This window comes from Eptatretus burgeri, chromosome 10 (genome assembly GCF_056783735.1).
Source record: "Eptatretus burgeri isolate ZD-2024b chromosome 10, Ebu_testis_v1, whole genome shotgun sequence".
Lineage (NCBI taxonomy): Eukaryota > Metazoa > Chordata > Myxini > Myxiniformes > Myxinidae > Eptatretus > Eptatretus burgeri.
This window is the reverse complement of record NC_140970.1, coordinates 54,798,059-54,819,366: the sequence shown is the minus strand read 5'-3', so window position 1 is coordinate 54,819,366 and position 21,308 is coordinate 54,798,059. Positions and strand designations below refer to the sequence as shown.

At 43.6% G+C, this 21,308-nt stretch overlaps 1 protein-coding gene and 1 pseudogene across 17 annotated transcripts in view; one reads left to right on the top strand and one right to left on the bottom strand.

Moving 5' to 3' along the window:
- Positions 1 to 21,308, top strand: part of LOC147018605 (transcription factor 7-like 2) — a 445,180-nt gene that overhangs the window by 362,767 nt on the left and 61,105 nt on the right. For 10 of the 17 annotated variants that reach the window (XM_085898434.1, XM_085898433.1, XM_085898435.1 and 7 more), the window contains exons 10-11: positions 7,361 to 7,468; positions 7,875 to 7,931. In XM_085898434.1, coding sequence (XP_085754560.1) covers positions 7,361 to 7,468; positions 7,875 to 7,931 — 165 coding nt within the window. The remainder of the gene's footprint in view (positions 1 to 7,360; positions 7,469 to 7,874; positions 7,932 to 21,308) is intronic. The other 7 variants (XM_085898440.1, XM_085898439.1, XM_085898437.1 and 4 more) reach the window with 1 other exon arrangement.
- LOC147018606 (signal recognition particle RNA) lies at positions 13,278 to 13,418 on the bottom strand (annotated as a pseudogene).

Here is a 21,308-nt window from a genome sequence, read left to right as displayed (position 1 = left end):
ACTTTATTTTTCATTAAAAAAAAAATGCTTTAAAACTTAAATGATTCCAAACTCAAACTCAGAATGTCTGGTTAACCCACCTGATGAAAGGTTTAGTATTCCTGGATTGGTGAGTGTGTTTCAGGTCATTTCGTATTTTTGGAAAAAAAATTCCACTTTGATCAAATAACTTGTTGAAATGATTGATAGCATAAATGGTGAAAAATATCTTATTTTGATTCATAGTCCGAAGTCATGACCAAAAGGTTGTCATTAAAACGCTGTGCTTCCCCCCAACAAAGCATTTCGACGTGCAAGGGTCTGTCTCGAACGAGAGAGAAGTTGTGTTGAATACCAGAAATCGATAGATTACAGTTCTCCTATTATCAATAATTAATCTATTATCTATTATCAATATTATTGATAATAGTTCTCCTATTATCAATAATATTATAATAATAAGAATAAAACTCTAATCAGAAAATGAGCCTTGTTCACTCAGGTGGCTGTGATTTTTCAAAACATTCATCACACGCGATCGGTGATTTTGATTGTGTCGTAAACTGTTGCACAGAGAAAAGGTACTGGTGATGGGTTCCGATGTGTGGTTCGATGTTTACGGGTCTTATTTGAATGTATTGGTTAATCGTAGTCTTCAGGAGTTTAAATATGAAATTGGCTATTGAGGTCATCCAATGTTTCGTTAAATGTTTGAATGCCCTTTCGATAAATCTTTGAATGTTATTGTATAAGAGCCTGAAATTTCAAAATATGGTATTTGTGCAACTCGCAAGCTGAATTGACAACAAATAAAATAACTATTTGTATTTTTATGAGACACTGAACATAATCTTTTTAATAATGCATAAAACAAGCAGATTGTATAATGTGACGCACGTGTTAAATAAACATATATGCTTCAATTCTCCAAGCTATGGATTCAAAACGCTGTTTCCATTGTAATATTTCAACACGCTAATTTCTCATTCTGATGTACCACATTCTGTTGCAGAATGTTGGTGCTACTGAAGCATTTTCTTGGCAAGGGTTATACTGGGAGGTTTATCATTGCCTGCCCAGCAGTAGTTATGGTAGGAATTTGTAATGTGTTCATGGTGCTGGTGATAGCTTGTCCACTCTTCACAAAGGACACCGTGGGATCTTTAACGTCAGCCAACTAATGCCGGCAGACGGAATGCCCAGTTTAACGCCCACCTGAGAGACGGTACACACATTGATGGATCACCCTGCCTCACCATTGATGTGAAACACCAGGATGCCAGTTTATAGCTGGGTTGAGATTCAAACACAGGTTAGACAGCTTAGAGGTGAGTGTACATACCTCTCGGTCATCCTGCCACCCCAACACGTTGATACTGCAGCATAATTCCAAGTAAATTGCTCCTTGGATGTATCCTGCCCTTGGATGGCACCTTGTGGTTATGTGTTTACTGGTGTGATTTTGATTATCTTCCATTCTGAAGTTCTCATGCCATTTAAAAACATTTATATTGAATTTTCATACTTGAAAGCTTTCATTCTTTGACATCAATGATTGAGTACCATAATGAAATGGGCAATGTCATATGTATTGTTGCGAATTCGCGCCCGCCGGCGTGCGATCGACCGCGTGTAGCCAAAAGCGGCCGCCTCGCCCACCGGAACGGACAATTCAGTCGTGACCCTCCGGGAACTACCGCCCAGAGCCCGTCACGGGTGGGGGTTTAACCTCACCACAACTCAGTCTGCATTCTACCCGCGCGAAATAGGGTCCGATCGCCGAACGGTCGATTTACCTAAGTACTCGCGCGAGTAGCGTACCGAGGAGTTGTCGCATGCCACAGGCCGACTCCGGACACGAACCACTTAAGCTGTTGGTTCCGTATTACAGGGATAACCGAGCGGAGTTATCGTCGGCCTTGACGGTTCCGATTAATTACCGGGATGTTGAAACCCACTACGAATCCCTTATGTGATGCAAGATGGAGCTTTCAATAAGGGGAGAAAAGATGCAACGAAACGGGGAACAGTTCACACAATGCACATTTAATGCGCGTAAACGACAAGCACATATTTACAGTTGCAGCAACAATCAATCATTCACATATACAGTCAAGCAAGGAACAAAAGCAAGAATGGACGCAGAATTACAACCGAATATTATTATTTACACAAGCACACTTATACAGTTCTAAACTTGATGGACTGGCGCTACACACACACACATTTACACAAAACCCCAAAGAAAAGAAAGTCGTGACTTCCCTGCATGCCGTCGAGTTCCCCTCCCGCGACCTCAGCGTAGTTGCGCCTGGTTCCAATCTCCCTCGCGGCCGGCGAACCCTCTCCGGCACTCCTTGTCCGGACGCGTAGGCTCGCGCCCCACTGCCGGCTCTGCCGCGTCTCACGTCCGCGCCTCCCACCTGGCAGGTCGCTCGCTAAGCCGCGAGCGCAGGACCAAGATGACAGGAGACTCAGCAATGACGAGCGAAGAGAGAGAAGAGACGAACGGCGAGACCAGCTCCAGGACGAAGAGAAGAGGGCGCGCCCCGCCCATGTCCGTCCTTTATGGAGCGGGGCTCCGCCCTTCGCAGTGCGGGGCTCCGCCCGTTGCTCCGCCCCGTTTGTGGCTCCGCCTCTCCTCTAGCCCTTTCAAGAAGCTCCTCGAAAAGGGGCGTTTCCTCCTCACGGCCGCCTCACACCCCGTATCCACCAATCGCCAGCGAGCTCTCGCAGCCTCTCCCATCAGCCCCCGGCGCCGCAAAAAAAGGTGGGAAAACTCGCGCGCCGTTGTAGGCCTTTCACAGGGCCTTCGTTTGAAGTCTTCTGACGGTCCAAAATAACGATAGAACAGAAAAACGGCTAACTCAAAGAATCGCAGCCTGATAAATCACATATATTCCCTCTATACAACGGGTTTGGGCTAACTGCACATGATCTTACCGATATATCTCACCTGAGGACTCTTTATGGTGTAATGTGAATTTCCACAACCGTAACAATATATATATATATATATATATATATATATATATATATATATATATATATATATATATATATATATATATATATATATATATATATTTTCTGAGTCTGCCTCATTGTTGGTGTTCATGCAAGATGGAATAGTCATGTCAATATGTGAGGTCGGTATTGGAGTAGAGTACACCCAGACCCCGTCATTCGCGGGTTCCACGTATTCGCAGTTGATAATTTGCGACAGTTTATAATATTCATGTAAATTGCCTCGCATATTCGCAGTTTTTGTGGCGATATTATAATTATTATTATTATTATTATTATTATTTATTCATGAGTCACGAGGATAACACAGTTCTAAAACATCTTCCACAAGCCATGCACAAATCAACTGGATGTCTTGTCATGGCCAAAAATATTGGCACCCTTGCACTTTTTCAAATAATGCACCATTTCTTCCAAAAAAATTGGTGAAATTATATAATCTTTTCATATCCGCAAATGTATTTATTTGGTTTGCAGTGGAACAAAACAAAAAGAGTTGAAAAAATTATGAAATCTTAGCTATTCCACACATAAATCCTAAAATGGCCCAGACAATATTATTCGCACCTTTTAGAAGTTGAAAGAAATAATTAGATTTCTGGCAGGTGATTCTCCTTTACTTTAGAATTAAAGTTTCTCCTTTACTGTGGTGAGTTGCAGGTGCCTGCAATAATAAAAAAAATCACTCATTTAACCAGTTTGAATTGAGAAAATGAGTCATTCTGCTGTTTTGTGTCCCTGTGTGTACTGCAATGAGTGTGGAGAAAAGGAAGAAAACCAGAAAATTGTCTGAGGAGGTCGGACACAACCTTGTAGCCAAGCATGGACAATCTCAAGGCTACAAATCAATCTCCAGAGACCTTGATGTTCCTGTGTCCACCGTTCACAATGTTATCAGGAAGTTTAAGGCCATGGCTCTGTAGCCAACCTCCCTGGACGTGGCCACAAGAGAAAACTTGATCGAAGATTACAGCGAACGATTGTTCGAATGGTGGAGAAAGCACCTCGATCAACCGCCAAACATATTCAAGCTGACCTTCAGACACAAGGTACGACAGTTTCAACTCGCACCATCCGTCACCAACTCAATGAAAGAGGGTTCTATGGTAGGAGACCCAGGAGACCCCACTGCTGAGAGAGAGAGATACAAGAAAGCCTGAATGGAGTTTGACAAAACACACCTGAACAAGCCAAAATCCTTCTGGGAGAATGTCCTGTGGACAGATGAGACCAAATTAGAGCTTATTGGTGAAGCACATCATCTCTGTTTCCAGAAAACAAAATGAAGCCTTCAAAGAAAAGAACAACTTCCCTCCAGTCAAACATTGAGGAGGTTCAGGGATGTTTTGGGGTTGGTGTTTTGCCTCAGGCACTGGATGCCTTGAATGTGTGCATGGCATAATGAAGTCAGGAGATTACCAAGGCATTTTGGAGTGCAATGATTAACCCAGTGTCAGAGAGCTGGGCCTCCGTCGAAGGTCATGGGTCTTGCAGCAGGACAATGACCCCAAACACACTTCAAAAAGCACCCAGAAATGGTTCAAGACAAAATGCTGGACTGTTCTGAAGTAGCCAGGAATGAGTCCAGATCAAAATCTCATTGAACACCTGTGGGAAGATCTAAAAACATCAGTTGGGAGAAAGCACCTTTCAAATCTGGGAGAACTACCAGTAGGGAGGTGTAGGAAGCTCATTCATGGCCATAGGAAGTGCTTGACTGCAGTTATTTTGTCCAAAGGCTGTGCTACCAAATATTAAGTTTATGGTGTCAATAATTTTGTCAATGCCTTTTCTTTTTATTTCATCATTTAAAAGGATATGTTAAGTTCTGAATCAAAAATAAAGGTTCTGTAATATTAACAGTGAAATAAAGAATTGTGGAGACCAAATACTTTTGTCAATTTCAACTTATTTTTGAGAAAATTGTGAGTTATTTGAAAAAAGTGAAAGGGTGCCAATATTTTTGGCCACCACTGTACGTGCAGTACAATACTGCTCGTACACAAGAAACATATCTTCCCTCGAGCCGCGAACATGACCTGCTTCCTGTACATGTATTGTAGCTTCGCGGCATAAACAGAGTTTCAAGGGATGTTTTACCAGTGTAACACATCATTCCCCACGACGCCACTCCCCATGAGTTACAGAATGAAAACACGAACAGCATGTATTGATGTATCCAGTAATTACCAGATCACCACATACAGATGTTACACAATGGAAACATTCAACGCATCTTCGTGTAAATCACCATCTTACTACAAACAGAGCTGTTATGTTTTAAAAATGCTCAGCATAATCTGCCGGCACATAGGAAAGATGTCATATCCTGTGAGTTAAAGAATGGAAACTTTCAGTATATCTATTGGTGTAATTAGCAGCCAGATACACACGGACTAATGACACAATGACATCACTCACCACATCCATTATCAGCTGCCGAATACAGCATCACCCTTAAAAAATTCCCCACAAACAATGCGCAGACTACTCACCGCTCCCGCAGTTACCCAGGTGCAGTATGGTTCAGGGACTTTAAAATGCATTCTTCAATAAATTGGAAACGGTACCTGGTGTTGTGGGCTTTTTTATTTGTAAGAATCTTTAATTAAACTGTGATCGTGCATTCGTGGTCGAAAACATTTTAAACTTTAAAAATTTCCTCTTTGAACCAGATACCACCATGAACCATTAACATGATCCCCCTTGTCTCCATTGTAACAATGGCAAAACACTCGTGGATTTTTCCACGACACTCACAGATTTTCCTGCATTTTGGCGAGATTTTCCTCGACGTTCGTGGATTTTTCGGGAAATCCTCGGAACCTATCCCCCCCATTTCCAATTGAAACAATGCCCCCACATTCGCGGTTTCAACATTCGCGGGGTTTTCCCGGAACATATCCCCCGTGACTTTCGGGGTCCTGGTGTATTAATGGTAATATTTTCCTCATCGAGCAGTCTTTCTGTGACGTGCTTCCGTGACTTCCAAATGACAGGTTAATATTTTTACACATATCCAATTATTATTCCTTTGCATGTACAGTTGTTCTGGCATGAGTGTTTTGCATTTCAAGAGAAGGCTCTCTGTTTTGCCGTTACAGAACCTACACTTGTTTGTTTGTCTGTTCTGTCATTTTCTTAGTGCTATTTCTTTAAGTAATATTCCTGTGCATTTATTCTTCTCCGAAAGACTGCAGCCATCTATGCATTTTTGTGCTTGGTTTGTGAGTCTTGAGTCACACTTTTAGCGTTGTTGAGGAAGGCCACGCATCTGCTGTTTTTCTATTTCCTGCTTCAGTGCAGAGCTCTGACTCATGATGAGATTAAAACTCACCTTAAAAATAGAACTGCATTAAACAAATATAACTGTACCTGTGCATTTTAACTCATTAGATTTTGGTAGAATTATACAGGTGGTGAACACTCGTGGCTTTCATTAATATTGCATAGCGGTTGTACGAGGGCATGTTGAAAGTAATGCTTTCGATTATTTTACTCCAAAAACAGGTAAGATATTTGAATGAAACAAAACACGGTCTGCGCATTAGTTCTTTCCGCCACTGGGTGTGAAGTTTCTTGATTCTGACACAATATGTCAGTGCTGCGTTGGTCAAAATGGCACAGGGCAGCTTGACGCTGCCAGTGCTGTGAAGTGTGAAGTGCTGCAGATGAGAATTGGGATGACTGACTGGAGATGAGATGACTGGGGATGACTGACTGGAGATGAGAGTTAGGTGCACTACTATGATCCTGAAAGTAAGAGATGGTCAATGGAGTACCATCACAAAGCATCATCAGCCCCGACTTGGTTCCGTCAGATTTTCATCTCTTTCCCCAAACTCAAGGAACACCGTCGTGGAGAATGTTTTTCTTCGGACGATGATGTCAAGCCCTCTGATAAGTCAGCAGGATGCACAATTCTATCGTAACAACATCGCAAAACTACTTCAACGTTGACACGTGTGTGGACCACAATGGTACCATTGTTAAGAAATAAATTAGCACTATGATAGAATAAAGATTGATCTTGGTGTCTGTCTTTGTTTCATTTTAATATCGTTCAAAAAAAAAAAACAATAAGAGGTATTACTTTTCAACACACCCTCATATATGTGAATTTTTTTCGTTTTTAGTTTCCTTTCCTAGTACCTGCTAAATTTCCTTAAATGTTGTGTAATGGCACTGTAATCCAGGAAGTTTTCAGCATTTATGATGGAACATTGCTTTTGTCAAATTAATCATGATGTTGCTCCCATTCATGTACTTACTACCTATTTTATTAAAAAAAAAAAATAGACCTTATTCAGTGTGTGATTCATGAAAGTCATTTCAATGATTTGTGTCTCTACAGTGGCATGCGTTGTCACGGGAGGAACAAGCCAAGTACTACGAGCTGGCTCGTAAAGAACGGCAACTGCACAGCCAGCTCTACCCTGGCTGGTCAGCAAGAGATAATTATGTATGTACTGTCCATTGAAGGCTTTTCACTTTTGCACCAATTATGTTATGTCCTCAAACCTTCACCTACTGACTGTAGTTGCATTGCACCCCATCTTACACAGCACATGCCTCATCCTTTAACCCAACTTTTCTCCAACGGTATGCTCTCGTGGGTTCACACACACACACACATCTTTTATTTTCATATAAATCTGTTACACACAACAATCACAATCGATTATTGAACAGTAACGGCTATTCCTAATGTATTAAATTAACATTTTTAAGGATGTTGTACATGGTGCTTATTCTACAACACCCTAAACGTAACTGTTGTAATGGTAAACCTTGAAATAGTTGTCGGCCTAAAGTATAAACTTCATTAATTTGTAACTGATTGATTTTCCGACTGTCTGGATCATCAGCTGGGCTCCGTTCTTCATCGAAGTTTCGACCCTTTCAGCCCAGAACCTCTCCAAACGGTGGGTCCACAACCTCAGCCGTGGGTCCTCATCAGTGGGTTTAATAGCTCAGTTGTGTCCAATCAGTCAATCTGGCATTGCAATCTCACCTTCTAACTCTCTATCCATAGCCTATAGCTTTACCTGTAGATGTTAACTTTCCTTCCTGGAGGCTTTCATGTATTATCATACATTTCATTATGGAACAATACATACGTTGCCTCGCATTACCTGTGCATAATTACACACCATACCTTGCACATTGCCCTACATATTACATAGCACGTCCATTTGTATTTCCACTGAATCGAGCTGTTGGTCAAATACATCAAATACAAAAATTGTCATTTTAACGCATTTCCCACGTGCCGCTGTACGGCACCCTCCCCCCCAGTATCGACTGAAATTGTTTTAGAATGCATTTGAATTGTTCATCAATAATGTTCTAACTGTTGCTGTTGTATGTTGTGTCATGTTCTGGCTTTTATGAACATTTGTTTCAATCTGCTCTCTGTAACCCATTGCCTTAACAAATGTCTTGATGAGCTTTTTCAACCTATCGATGCATTCTAAGCTGTGTGTGGGTGGTCTCACTGATCTGATTATTTCACCTGTACCTTCAAATAGCTTTTTAGGAATGTTGCTGTCCAAATTTGGCATTCACGCAATGTGGAATGGAAAAAATATCTTGTTTATCAAGCAATTTAGTGTGGAACATATTATTATTATTATTATTAGCAATTTGTCTGCATTATAAAAGGAGCTGTGCATGCACATGTACATTCATACATCCGGGTTCCGTCCATTGGGTGGACAGTTTGCCTGACTCCACCTACAATTTCTTATCTACAGCCGTCATGGTGGTGATTACTGCTATGCTAAGTCAAAGACGTCATATTCAAAATCACCATTCCCTCCCTATAAGTTTTCCCTTCAGTGTAAAACAACAAAAGCGACAGTTAAAAGTTTTTTGAGCCACTTGTGGTGGTACATTGCAATGCTTATCAACGCCCGGAGACGCCAAAATTCGTGGCTATATTTCATTTAAGCTCGTGCCATGACCACGAGAATCTCTTAAACTAATAAGAATAGCAAAACTTAAGCTCCAGATTTGAATTTAGCAGCAGTTCTGATGCTAAAAGGGTGTTAATTTGTCCAATTTATGCATTGCTTGGGCGTTTCCAGGTACATGGTGTTGTCCACGGTAATATGTAATCACTTGCCCAGCCAGGTGTTCCATTGGAGTGCTTGCTTGAGTGCTTAAGCCACTTACTGAGTGCCCCTCAGTAAGTTGATAGCGGTACAGTTTGTGTCCCGATCGGGATGTACAGGCGGCAGTTGCTACAAGGTAGAATATAGTATATTATATTGTCGTACACAAGGTAGAGTATATATGTACGGATATGGGTAGATTTGGATCTGTAATTTAGGGACTCTCCGCAGGCATGTGGACATGCCATGCCTGTTACGGGCACCGTGGTGGCAGAGTTTGATCCCGTATCTTATGAAGGTTTATCAAGTTTCCCTTTGTCCTCAAGCCTGTCTCCAAAGCATTTGGTTATTTGCTTTACAAAGGTTATATGTTTCTCCTTGTCAGTTTCAAAGCAAAATATATTTGATAACGCCAGATTTCTGAGCCGTTTGCAGGATTGACGTATTTTAGAAATTACCGAGCCAATTTTCTTTTTCCACCCGTCACATGCAGCTGTTTATAAAGAATCATGTTTGTGAACATCTCCCTGAAACGTCATGAAAAATGTAACGTTTTTCGGTGAAAGCTACTCAAGGTTTCTGGGTTGTATACAGTACGTACTGCAGTCGGTAAACACACTAACTCCAACCTGCCGATTCCCGAAAATTGCCGATATTGGCCAAGCGTGTGTGTGTGTGTGTGTGTGTGTGTGTGTGTGTGTGTGTGTGTTTGTGTGTGTGTGTGTGTGTTTTGTGCATGTGTGCACATTGTTTATAAAGCATAACATATTCTCTCTGCTAAATCCCCTACCCCCATCTTTCTCTCTCTCTCTCTCTCTCTCTCTCTCTCTCTCTCTCTCTCTCTCTCTCTCTCTCTCTCTCTCTCTCTCTCTCTCTCTCTCGCCCTCGCCCCTCGCCTCTCTCTCGCCCCTCGCCCCTCGCCCCTCGCCCCTCGCCTCTCGCCTCTCGCCTCCCTCTTCTCCCTCTCCTCCCTCTCCTCCCTCTCCTCCCTCTCCTCTTCTCTCCTCTTCTCTCCTCTTCTCTCCTCTTCTCTCCTCTTTTCTCTCTTTTCTCTCTGGACATATATGGACAGTGGTTATCTCCATACTTGTTTGGGCGGTGTTCGTCTCTGGACGCGTTCGGGCGTTGTTTGTCTCTGAACATGTCTGGATGGGAGTTTGCTCACGGACGTATCCGGACAGGAGTTTGCCCCCGGACACGTCTGGATGGGAGTTTGCCCCCGGACACGACTGGATAGGAGTTTGTCCCGGACACGACTGGATGGTAGTTTGCCCCCGGACGCAACCGGATGGGAGTTTGCCCCAGACACGACCGGATGGGAGTTTGCCCCGGACACGACCGGATGGGAGTTTGCCCCTGGACACGACCGGATGGGAGTTTGCCCCGGACACGACCAGATGGGAGTTTGCCCCCGGACGCGTCTGCACGGGAGTTTGCCCCCGGACGCGTCTGCACAGGAGTTTGCCCCCGGACGCGTCTGAGCGGTGTTTGTCTCTGGAATGTCTGGGTGGTGTTTATCGTTTGACCTGTAGAAAATGGATTTTAAACAATATTTTGTTCCCATCTTCACTGTTATTCTATGCAGAATAATTTTCATGAGACAGTAATTAATGCTCCATTGCACGTCTGCCTTCCCTTCTCCCACCACTCCTTACTCTCCCTCCCTCCTTGCTCCCCCACCCCTCGTCCCTCCTCGCTCCCCTCCCTCCTCTCTTTCTCCCTCTACCTCCTCACTCAATCCCCTCTCTCTCCCTCACCCTCTCTCACTCTCACCCCTCTTTCACCCCCCCCCTCAGTTTCCCCGTCAGGGAAGCGACTGGTGGTATTTGCTCGTTCGTTAATATACTACGCTAGTTTGTTAATGGTCACTCACTCACGACATAAACTCGTCCTTAGGTCTGTCTTATTTCCTTGAAACGGCTTCTTCCTAACCACATCATCTTTGACCACAAAAACTATTGCCTCTCTCCAATTCCAATGTTAGTTTTTTTTTTATTACTATTTGCATGACTGTGAAAGGCTGTGGAGCACTGATGGATATGCATATGTCACGTCATGCTCCCAGTGAATCCTTTTGCTGAACATGTCTTTAATCAAGGTCAAGTCTTTAATCCATGTTTTGAGATTCGTCCAAGTTAGGCCCAAACGGGATTCATTTGCCTCACTTCCATCAAATGCCTCACTCCTAATGCATTTAATAAACATTTCTACTCTGTGGCGGTTGAGTTCACCATTGAGGTTAGTTACAATTTTATAACCATCTAACACAACCAATTAGGTGTCATCTTGTCACTAGGTTCAAGTTTCGGAGGCAAGGCTACAATGCTTTGAATAAGTCAATAAGACATGCATGTGAAAGTGCACCATTTTTCGACATCGTGCGTTGAGTTTATTTCAACCCGGGGTACTCGCTCACTTCACGTTTAACAAGACGCGTGTGCTGATCAGCAGCAATTCATGCTTCTGACACCACGTTTCACTACGCCTTCGTCCTTTCGGGGCACAGCTATATGTCCGGCATGTTTTGTTTGGTTCTCACAGCAGCAGCTTTCAAACTGCCGCATGTCCTTCTCTTCATCATGCTGCACAAGTGTGCAGTCTAACAATGGTTACAGGCCAGGCAGATGTACTCAATACTGCTCACCACACCACACACTTCCTGGACATCTTTTCGACTGAAGAGAGGAATAAGTGAAGACAAGCAGAGGAACATTGTTTAAATCAATGAGGAAATATGTCGATTATTAATAATCCATATGCAATTTTTTTTTTCATTTTCCAGAACCGTTAAATTGAAGTAAGCCTTCATGATGTGCTTCTTAATCATGGTTCGTACGGGTCCTTAAAACCCATAAAAGTCCATTTCTGAGTTGTACAATTTAAGTACTTAAATGTCCTTAAATTTTAGGAAAATGTTCAAAAGTCAATAAAAATCAGATTTTCCTGTTATTTGGTGAAGGGTGTTTCATTTTCCTCACACTAGTATTCTAAACAAGGACAAATGTGTCCAAGAGCCGCGTCCTAAAGGTTTTGTCTTCACTAGAAGAAAAGAAAGAAAGAAAAAAAAACAACTTGCGATATTTCGTCACATGCCTTGACGGAGCCAATAGCGAGAGCCGTCATGGACGATCGTCGTTCATGGACGTCATGGACGATCGTAAAGATACCTCTGCCAGGCGCGATGATTTTACTGATGTAACTGGGTGTTGAGACTTCCCATTGAAATTTTGTAAGCACAGGTGGGTTGAGAATGGTCCTGTCTGCAGCAGAGTTATTCTATTGTGGCCTCACCTGAAGTTATTTGTTGAGGCATGTGAAAGCAAGAAGAAGCCGAAACCAACCAGCAACTCTAACAAAACTCTGCATGGTGCAATGAATGATAAGCTATCTGTCGCAAAACTGTCTTTTTTCAGGTCAGTAGCCAGTGCAGTTGAACCATTTTTAGCCTTGTACCAAACAGACAAGCCAATGGGTCCCTTTCTTGTTCATGATATTGAGAGACTTGTCAGAAATTTGTGAGAGAGGTGTGTTAAGCCAGTTGCATTACAAAATGCTTCTACTGCATATGACTTGTTAAAGCTGGATCTTGAAAAGGAAAGGGTAGAAAACAAAAAGATTGAAGTTGGTTTCAAGGCTGAAAGTGAACTGAAGTCCCTCCTGAGAACCAAGGCCATCAGTGAACGCCAGGTGTTTCAGTTCAAAGAATAATGTAGGCTATTTGTGGTGAAATGTGTCAAAAAAATCTTTGAAAGGTCTCCTCTTCAGTATCGTTTTGCCAGAGATATGGCTTCTCTGGATCCCAGGTTGATGGTGATTGATCAAGGACACTCAAAGTCCAAATTCAAATGCCTGTTGGAAAATTTGGTGACTCTGAACAGAGTTGATGGTGATAATGTAGATATGTTGGTTGTGAGTTACAAAGAATTACTGCAGGATGTAGTAGGGTGTGAACTGAAGTCTAGGTTAAAGGACTTCAAGGTTGAAGATGACAGGGTAGATGTGTTACTCTATGAATTGTTGTTCGTCTTTCGGATGCTCCCGTTAGGGGTCGCCACAGCAGATCATCCGTTATGATCCACATACTGATTTGGCACAGGTTTTTTACGCCGGATGCCCTTCCTGACGCAACCCTGGTCGCCTCTTATGACACAGGGATAAGGATGGGGTTTCGCCATGATTCCGGGCTGCCCTACACCCTCTCATAGCGTGGCCCAGCACAGAGCTCCCGTCCTCAAGCGATCCTCCAACCCAAGCCTCCAAGTAGCTGGATTACAGGCGCACGCCACTGCACCCGGTTGTGTTACTCTATGAATATGTGGGTAAAAACAAGAAGTTTGAGAAGTTGTGGGGGGTAGTTCGTAAAGTGTTGCTAGTTTCCCATGGTCAGGCGTCTGTTGAGAGGGTTTTTTTCCCTCATCAGACAGATAGAGAAGGACAACCTGGATGAAGGCATGCTTGTGGCACTGAGGCAGATTATTGATTATTTTTTACTGGTAGGTGGAATGCTCAAAGTTGAAATCACAAAGGAACTGCTATCCTCAGCCTCCAGTTCTCGACATAAATACCATCAATATATTGAAGAAAAGAAAAGAAAGAAAGGGCAAGAAGCCATCCAAAGAAAACGAAAAATGGTTGAAGATGAAGTGGATGGTTTGAAAAAGAGAAAGGTGTTGGAAACTGACATAGAAGGTCTGACCACATTGTCAGAAAAATATGCAGACGAGGCTGAGGCAAAAGGTGGCAAAACTAGCCACAGTCTTCTGGTAAAATCAAATGCTCTCAGGCACTCTGCCAAGCAAAAACGGGGGGAACTCAAAGTTCTAGAAAGAGAAATTGAGGAGAAGGCTAAATCCTTGCCTGCTATGTCCTAATGGGGTATTACAATGACATGAAGCTTACAAAATGTACTGTTCTGTAGTGTAGAAGCAGTCAGGAGCTGCTACAAGTTTGCAGGTGGCAGCACTTTTCATAACATTTTAACATAACAACACATTAACATTGAGAGTGCTGCCATCTGGAAACTTGTGACTGCTCCTGGCTGATTCTACAGTAGCTGTTAAGTGAATTTGCCAATTGGCTGTGTGGCGCGTTGTGCCTTGTCGACTGAATAAGCTCCTGCTGTGTTCTGTATGTTCATTATTAAAATAGATTTTTTGTAAACTTACTATCTTTGTTAATTTCTAGGTGACTTACCTCAATTTACCCCTGGAATTTCTTGGATGTGGTCCTTAAAAAGGGGTTATTTTAGCCCTTAAAAGTCCTTAAGTCCTTAAAAAAGACATCTCAAAATAAGTGGGAACCCTGTTAATGCTTAATACTGTGGATTTGAACCCACAACCTCTATGTCCTCACCATTATGGCACCACCATAACCGTTGGTATCCACTTCCAATTGTCTGTGTTGTGCGTGGGTTTTATGCCACCATATGCCTTTTAAACAATGTTTGTCATTGAATAAGACCTGATGAAATGGCAATTAGTAAACAATGAATGTGATTGTTGATACACATCAGGTTTTTGATGTTACTGACACTGTCGTGCCTCGTGGTCAGGGTGGAAATTTAGTTTTATTAATGTTGTGATGAGATCAATGTTGATGTGGACGTGGCTTTCAGAAGATGAAACTGTTGATGTCTGATTGGTGTGTAGACTTTGATGTTCAGATTGTTTGAATTGTTGGTGTGCTACAGTAGTAGTGCTTCTGGGGGAATGATGTTTTTTTTTAGCAAATGTGTCATATTGTGGATTGCTATAGTAACTAATGCCATGAAATCCTGTTTCACATGATAAAGGGACATGCAGTTGTCTGTGGGAAAACACAGATTTTTTCAGGTGAAGGCCAAATCTTAATTTGTAGTATTTGTCCTTGGGCCTTATTTATTGTCATTAAAAATCCCAGTGGAATTGGGAACTGACGATGATGTCGCTGAAATGGTATAGTCATAGTTTTTGGAAACAGTTTCGACATGATGTAACTACGAAACAAATGATTCGTCAAAAAAACTTGGGAAAACAACACTCACGAAATGAACGCACAATGTATGGTTAAAAGTGATGAATTTTGTTAGTTTTTTTTCATCAGAATGTTTGTCAAAGCTCAGCACTCAGGTGGTTATAATAAATAATTTACATTGCGCGTGTAAAACGGATGCTGACATAGCGAAGGAGTACTCGATTATTATCTACTTTAAATGGATAAGGTGCGTGCGTGCGTGTGTGCGTGCATGTGTGTCAGTTATGGCCTACTTTTTTGTTTATGAATTACGTACGTCTATTCATTAATTACACACGATTAAAATGTACCTTTTGACCCTTTTTAGACTGCTGAGACCCCTTCGAACTTTGAAGACCCTTTAAGACAAGACCCCCAAGACCCCGAGGACCCAAAAGTCCCACAAAGTTTCCGAGGACCAAAAAGTTTCAAAAGTCCCCGAGGGCCCGAAAGTCCTAAAAATTCCCCGAGTCCCCGAAAGTCCCAAAAAGTTCCCGAGGATCCAAAAGTCCCAAAAAGTTCCCGATGACCCAAAATTTCCCCGAGGACCAAAAGTCTTAAAAACTTCCTGAGGACGCAAAAGTCCCAAAAAGTTCCCGAGGACCCAAAAGTCCCATAAGTCCCCGACTTTGATAATTTGAATCCAGGCTGGACTGCTTAGAGGCGAGTGTACGTACCTCCAGGTCATCCTTCCAGCCACAATTATCATCACTACCTGTAGATTATTGCAATCCTGAAAATTCTTGTGCAAATAATATCTCTCGCAAGTTTATGTACATGTCCTCACACTATCCATATCAATACACTTTATAAATTTACCACCTGTATGGGCGAAGTTACTTTAGAAATAGCTCGGCATGATTTAACACCAAATGAGTTGGCTCGTGTAATCGGAATTATTCTATGAGTTTAGATTCAGATTCGGAAAGTCATTGTTTCACAATGCAGTATTCATCATGGCATTTGTAGGGCAGTGACGATGTACTTCAGACTGGACAGTTAACGAAGAGACCTCATTCAGGTCATGAAAGGCTTACAACCCCTTGCGCGGATTGTGTTGTTGTTATCCTTGCTGAAAGGAACGGCTTTTCAAGAGCACAATCTCTCAGATTGGACCTGCAAGGAGCAATCAAACATAACATTTTGACCCGGACAGTTCTGAACAGACTTTCATGTCAGGGTACAAGGTCAAGAAGGCCAAAGGCCCATACTCATCTTGCACTGTGTCATCGACAGCAGCGCATGCAATGGGTGACACATCACAGTTGGAGGGTAAACCATTGGCACCATGTCCTTTTTGTTGGAATTCTTTTGGTTCTGCCTCGACTTCGATGACAGAAGTGCTATCATTACCTCCACCACATAAGGTGGATGGAGGTCATTTTTTCACCCCTGTCTGTCTGTTACTTGCAAAGTCGAAGATATACGTATACAGTGCCGATAGAAAGTCTACACCCCCCTTTCAAAGTTTTCACCTTTTGTTGCCTTATAGCCTGGAATTAAATTGCATTAAATCAGACTTTTTCCAGCTTTGTTTACACAACATAACCCACAACTTCCAAGTGAAAAACAAATTCTACAAATTTCAGAAAATTTATTCAAAACACAACACTAGAATATCTTGGTTGGATAAGTGTCCACTGCCCTTGTGATAGCAATGGTAAATTAGCCTGGTGTAACCATTAACCAATCACCTTCAAAAACACACCAAGTTAATTGGCCTCCATCTGTGTTAAATTGGCTTGATTTCCGATCATCATTTTGGTTTCAGACCAGGTCACTCCACCCTGGATATGCTGCTTCTGCTCTCCCAACAATGGATGTTGGTCCTCAGTGCCGGACATGAAATCAGAGTCACATCCCTAGACATATCATATGCTTTTGACACAATCTGGCACCCTGCCCTGCTCACCAAACTCTCTTCCTATGGTATCCAAGGCCATCTCCACGCATGGCTCGCAGATTTCCTCTCCTGTTGCAGCCAACGTGTGGCCCTAAATGGAGTTCTCTCATCCCCTCTTCCTGTCCAGGCTGGAGTTCCTCAAGGTAGTGTTCTGGGCCCTGTTCTTTTTCTGGTTTTCATCAATGATCTCTCCGACTCTGGAAAATCCTCTTTCTCTCTTTGCTGATGACTCCAACCATCTGTCATCCCTCAGACCGGCAAGCAGCAGTTTCTTCGCTCTTTGCAGATCCGGGTAAAATCACGAACTGGTCCAACACGTGGAACATGTCTTTCAATCCGGACAAATCTCACACTCTCACTATGTCTCTTCGAAAGGACCGTTTGGACCCCCCCCCCCAATCCACTTTCTCAACAATCCTCTGGAAAATGTCCTTTCTTTCAAGCTTCTGTGTCTCACTATCTGCCATGATGCTGTGGAAACCACAGCCTTTCAGATCATTGGTATCTCCTGTGATGAGGCTGTCTTTGGGCCTCTCACTCTCACCACAGGCAGGTCGATGATCTTTCTGTCTTCTACCGTCTCCTCTCTAGTTTCGCCCCCCCCCCTCCTGCTCTATCTGCGATATGTCCCAACCATATTTCCACAGGGCACTCAAGGTCCGCCAACAACCCCCTTCTGGTAAAACTACCAAAATCACCAATCACTGCTCACCTTCGCTCTTTCATTCCTCTTTTTTTCCCACCTTTGGAACAAACTCCCTCACTCTATTCAATCCCATTCTTCCCTCCAGGCCTTAAAAAAAGCTGTTCACCACCACCTCTTATCATCCGCCATCCAAATCCTCAATCTTTTCTACCCCCGTTAATCTTCCCCAAACCCACCTCTTTCAAATTCCCTGCTTTCCTTCCTGAAAGTCCCTGTGATGTCCATCTTGTGTACCCAATGTTCCCTGTTCCTCACCCCATCCCTCTCCCTTCCACTGATCTCCGAATGTCACTGTTTCCCACTGTTTTGTCCTTCCCACTCCCGCCCCTCTTGTCTCATGCCCCCCTTGATGTGTGTTGTGTGTTATCTCTCATACGAGCCTCGACAAGGTATACAAAAAAAAATTGCAGTGATTTTTCATTATTTCAGAATAAAATCAGCTCTTCCTGTAGGTTTCCCCTGTTGAGTAGTGCATTACACAGCAAAGACTCAACCTTGAGCAACAAGGAGCTTTCAAAAGACCTCCAGGATAATGTTGTGGAAAGGCATAGATCAGGGGATGGATATAAAAATGTTTCAAAGGCCTTGAATATCCTTTGGAGCACAGTCAAGACAATAATTAAGAAGTGGAAGGCGTATAGTACCACCAAGACCCTGCCGAGTTCAGGCCGTCCCTCCAAACTGGATAGCCATTCAAGGAGGAGGCTGATCATAGAGGCAAATCAAGAGGCCAATGCCAACTTTGAAAGAGTGACATGCTTTTATGGCAAAGAATGGTCACTATGTGCATGTGACAACAATATGCCAACCACTCCACAAGTCTGACCTGTACATTAGGGTGACAAGAAGGAAGCCATTACTCAAAAAAGCCCACCTTGAGTCCCGTTTGAGGTATGAAAAAAAAACATTACGGACATTCTGAAGCCCTGTGGCAAGAAGTTTCATGGTCTGACGAAAACAAGTTGGAACTTTTTGGCCTAAATGCAAAACGTTACGTTTGGCGCAAACCCAACACAGCACATCACCAATGAACACCATCCATACTGTGAAGCATGGTGGCGGCAGCATCATGTTATGGGGATGTTTCTCATCAGCAGAGATTGGGGCACTTGTCAGGATGGAAGGAAAAATGGATGGAGCAAAATACAGAAAAATCCGAGAGGAAAACCTGCTGCCCTCTGCAAGAGAGCTAAAATTGGGACGAAAGTTCACCTTTCAGCATGACAACGAGATGAAGCACACAGCCAAAGCTGCACTGGAGTGGCTAAGCAAGGAAAAGATTAATGTCCTTTTGTGGCCCAGTCAGAGCACCAACCGAAATTCAATCGAAAATCTATGCCATAACTTGAAGATTTCTGTCCATCAACACTCCCCACGCAACTTGACTGAGCTTGAACAGTGTTGTTCAGAAGAATGGAGAAATATTGCCCAATCAAGGTTTGCAAAGTTGGTGGAGACCAATCCCAACAGACTCACAGCTGTAATTGCTGTTAAAGGTGCTTTCACCAAGTATTAACTCAAGGGGGTGGACACTTATACAACCAAGAAATTCTAGTTTTACATTTTTAATACATTTTCTAAATTTGTAGAATTTGTTTTTCACTTGGAAGTTGTAAGTTACGATGTGTAAATAAAGCTGGGAAAAGTCTGATTTCATGCAATTTAATTCCAGGCTATAAGGTAACAAAAGGTGAAAAATTTGAAAGGGGGTGTAGACTTTGGAGACGAAAAATATATGTATATGTATATATATATATATATATATATATATATATATATATATATATATATATATATATATATATATATATATATATATATATATATTGTTACGGCTGTGGAAATTCGCAAACCACCATTCAGGGCCGGTAGGTGAGATAACTCTAAGTACATGTGTAGTTAGCCCCAAACCCGTTGTTTAGAGGGAATTTATGTGATTCTTTCGGGCTGCGACGCTTTGAGATAGCCGTTTTTCTGTTCTATCTTTATTTTGAACCAACCATGTCTCAACCGCCATAACCATCAAACCACCACCGATAAACCCTCCACCACCCTCACCTCTCTCTTCTACGGCCATTCCCGCACCATCTGTGAACACTGAGCGACGGGCTGTCTTGGGCTCGTTCAAGATACGCACCAAGCCGCGAGTGCAAATAGCGGCCTTTCTGAGGGAGAATTCGGATCAAGAACGCTACACGCCCACTTCTGATCCGTCCAATAAGCAAGCGCGGAGCGGCTTGGCCCCGCCTCCAGGCACGTCTATGTGAAATCGATATATGCAAATTCTAGGATCAGGGGAGGTTCACGCCCACTTTTCCTCCGTCCATATGGCGAGCGTGGCTCCGCCCCCGAGGTCATCCTGATCCGGAAATTTGCATATTGTTTTCTCCTGCCGGCCTATAAAACGGCGAGCGCAAGGTGAATCGTGGCAGAGTCAGTTTTTGGTTGGAGAACAGAGTGTGGCAGTGGGAGAGTCAGTTTTTGGTTGGAGAGCAGAGTGTGGCAGTAGCAGTGTGTGTCGGCAGAGAAAGAGTGAGTCGAGCCATCGGTGTGGCAGAGAGTGGAGTCGGGTGGCGAAGTCATCGAGTTGGGTTCTGCAGTTAGCTGAGGAGAGTTGCGGGAAGAGGCCAAGGAGCTCGGGTCCGAGGCGAGAAGGACGGCGGTCGGCGACGAGGTCGCGGTGTGAGATCGCTCGTCGCGGGACCCAAGCCAGGCAGCCATTCTCCTCCCCCAGGGCATCAACAATTCCCCCTTTCCCCCGCGCTGAGATAGTGCAAAAAGGGGGCCCCGTTCCCACCCCACTCCAAACGTCGTGCCAACGAAACCCGCCAAGGAGCACGGAGTCGGGGCACAGCCACGCGGCCACATCTGCGGCTCGTCCGCCAACGCGTCACGAGGACGCGGGTAGGACCCACCTGGTCTCGCGGACCTGGCCGCTCCTTCAGGTCACGCGCGCATATTGGCCTACAGGCCCGTCTGCCCCTTGTCTATGAGGGTGGCTTCTTTCCTTTGCTTTTGAGTAAATGTGTGTTGGCGCCGTCTGTAAAGTAGAACTGTATAAGTGTTGCCGTGTGTGCGTAGTCGGTAGTAACTCTGCGTCGTTGTTTCTTTTGTTGTAACTACTACATGTGCATTTTGACTGTTTGGCTATATATGTGTGCTTTCCGTGTGTCGCGTAATAAATGTGCATTGTGTGAACTGTTTTCCCGTTTCGCTTCGTCTTTTCATTATTGACCCTCCATCCTGCTTCACGTAAAGGGTTCGTTGTGGGCTTAATACGCCCGATAATTAATCGGAACCGTCGAGGCCGACGATAACACCGCTCGGTTATCACTGTAGCACGGAACGGACCACTTAAGCGGTTCGTGTCCGGAGTCGGCCTGTGGCATGGTGCGATCGTGCCAGGTGGACCTGCGCGTCCGGACGGGCAGTGCCGAAGAGGGTTCGCCGGCCGGGAGAGAGGTCGGGGCCAGGCACGACCACGCTGACGGTCGTGGGAGAGGGACTCACCAGCCACAAAAGGGAAGTCGCAACTTTCACTTTCTTTTCTTTGGGTTTGTGTAAATGACTGTCGGTGGCGCCTGTT